This window comes from Eurypyga helias, unplaced genomic scaffold (assembly GCF_000690775.1).
Source record: "Eurypyga helias isolate BGI_N326 unplaced genomic scaffold, ASM69077v1 scaffold10662, whole genome shotgun sequence".
Classification (NCBI taxonomy): domain Eukaryota; kingdom Metazoa; phylum Chordata; class Aves; order Eurypygiformes; family Eurypygidae; genus Eurypyga; species Eurypyga helias.
The window spans coordinates 3335-5358 of record NW_010235288.1 but is presented as its reverse complement, the minus strand read 5'-3'; the positions used below and the strand labels follow the sequence as shown (position 1 = coordinate 5358).

At 59.5% G+C, this 2024-nt stretch overlaps 1 protein-coding gene across 1 annotated transcript in view; it reads left to right on the top strand.

The window, feature by feature from the left end:
- Positions 1 to 418: 418 nt before the first annotated feature.
- Positions 419 to 2024, top strand: part of CASC3 (cancer susceptibility candidate 3) — a gene marked incomplete at both ends in the record, with an annotated part of 3552 nt that continues 1946 nt past the window's right edge. Inside the window, 2 exon segments of the mRNA XM_010146693.1 lie at positions 419 to 446; positions 537 to 574. Coding sequence (XP_010144995.1) covers positions 419 to 446; positions 537 to 574 — 66 coding nt within the window.

Sequence of the window (2024 nt, the reverse complement as noted above, 5' to 3'; positions counted from 1 at the left end):
CGGGGTCTCTGGCAGGTGCCAGCCTGAGCTCCTGCTCGGCATCTCTTTGTTTTTCCGGGGTCCTGCTTTAAGTAATCCCCTCGTCCTCTCCCGAGTTGGTGCTCTGGGCTGCTGTTGTGGCGGGAGGGGAGCTCGGATTCGGATTGCCTGTCCGTGTCGCTCTCGTCCCTCTGAAGACCCCAGCGCACGGCACAGCCTGCGCTCAGCTGCCGTCCCCCAGCGTAACTCGCCCTAGGAGGGTCTTAAAGAAAGGGACTGGGAGCCCTAAAGTTGCATCTTCCTGCTGGGTCGCTGAAGCTGAACTTCCAGGGGCAGAGCCGATAGGATTGGTGCCAATTGGTGATTGTCTCTGGGATCGTAGGGTGCTGCAGGGCCCCAGTCGCTCCGCTAACGCGCCCTTCTCTCTCTCTCTCCGCAGGAAAGCGAGGATGGCATGGAAGGAGACGGTGAGTAACGGGCCCGCGCCGCGGTCTGCTGGGGGAGAAGCTGCGTTTTTGTTTCCGCCCTGACACCAAACTCCTTTTTCTCCCCTGCAGCTGTGCTCTCGGATTACGAAAGCGCGGAAGACTCGGAGGTGAGAGGAGTCTCTGTCCCGGCGTGTCGCAGGCTCTGCCGGGCGGCTGTGTCTCGCGTAGTTTTAGCACAAAACCCAGTTTGCGTCCTTCGTTCTCTTCCACCAACCCTGTCGGGGGCGATTGCCTCGGTCACGAGACGCCGGCTAGCGTCCTCATCGCCGCTGTGGAGGAAAAGGGGGTCTCCCGCTCTGAGCCCCCTCACCGGGCAGTTTTCCAGCACCGCGCCGGGCTCGGCCCTGTGGAAAAGCCGCCTTGTGCTGCTGGGGGTGGGGCTAGTACATAAAGAGGGAGAAAACCACCCGGCTCCTCATGGGAGCAGGATTTGCCGTGGCCGAGAAGGGTGCGGAAGGAAGCGTAGGATGCTGGTTGCGTTGTAATTAGTTGAAATTAAGAAGTAAGTGCTGGGTCGGAAGCACCCCAGGCGGCCTCCCTGCGTCCAGCAGCTGGAGGGGCGACGCGCTCCGTCAGCTCTGCCCTGAGAACCCCTCGCGTGTGCTGAGCCCCCCCTGCCCGGGAGGCAGCCTGTGGCTGCAGGTTTCCCTGGAGTTTCAGTTCAGAACCGTAAATTCAACGTTTCCAGGATGTTTAGAGAAAGTTCTGGTTTCTGAGGGTTGCGGCAAAGGTTTTCTAGTGAAAACCCTTTTCTTGAGAACAGCAGCTGGAGAAAACGCAGAACACAGAGGCAGGTGAGAGCGGAGCTGGTAGCAGCACAGATAAACAGCCCGACTCCGCCCTTGGTGAGGAAGGAGCGCGGAGGGTAAGGGGCAGCTCCCCGCCTTCCCCCTGCAGCGGCTCTTCCGGCCTGGAAACCTGCACGGAGGCTCCCGGGAGGCGTCGGAGCAGCGCAGCGCTTGGTGCGCTCTGGGCTGTTGGAGCAGCGGGGTTATTGCATCACTGACATGCCAGGGTGACTCTGTTCCTGTGCCTAAAAATAATGCCACGTCTGGGTTTCCCCAGCGTAAACAAAAGGAGCAGTTGATGTGCAAATACGCGGTGTTGAAAGAGAAAAACGGAGCCGTCTTTTTGTTAATCACGCAGAGCTATTTTTAGTGCGGGTTCCAGCCTGAGCCAGGCTTGCAGGCTCCTGGAGGGTGAAACGAGGTCACGCTCCTGCCAGCAGACTGCTCCCAGTGAGTCAGCTGAGTAACTCCAGGGAATTTGGAACCGCGGCACTGGCTGGATCCGGGCCCTCGGTGTGGGAAGGAAGGGCTGGACTGAGGGCCCTTGTTTGCTGGTCTCCCCGGCTCGCACGAGCCCTTTCCTTCAGGGCGGTGAGAGGCTGTGGCTTTGCGGGGCAGCCGGCCCCAGCTCTGTTCTGGAAAGCCTGACTTGGATCTGGTGGGAGGTGGTGGCCTTAGTCTTTGCTTTTTCCATGAAAACACAGGGATAGGAAGGATCTCGAGAGGTAATCCTTCGCTTTGAAAGGGCCAGGTCTCTTAACAACTGGAA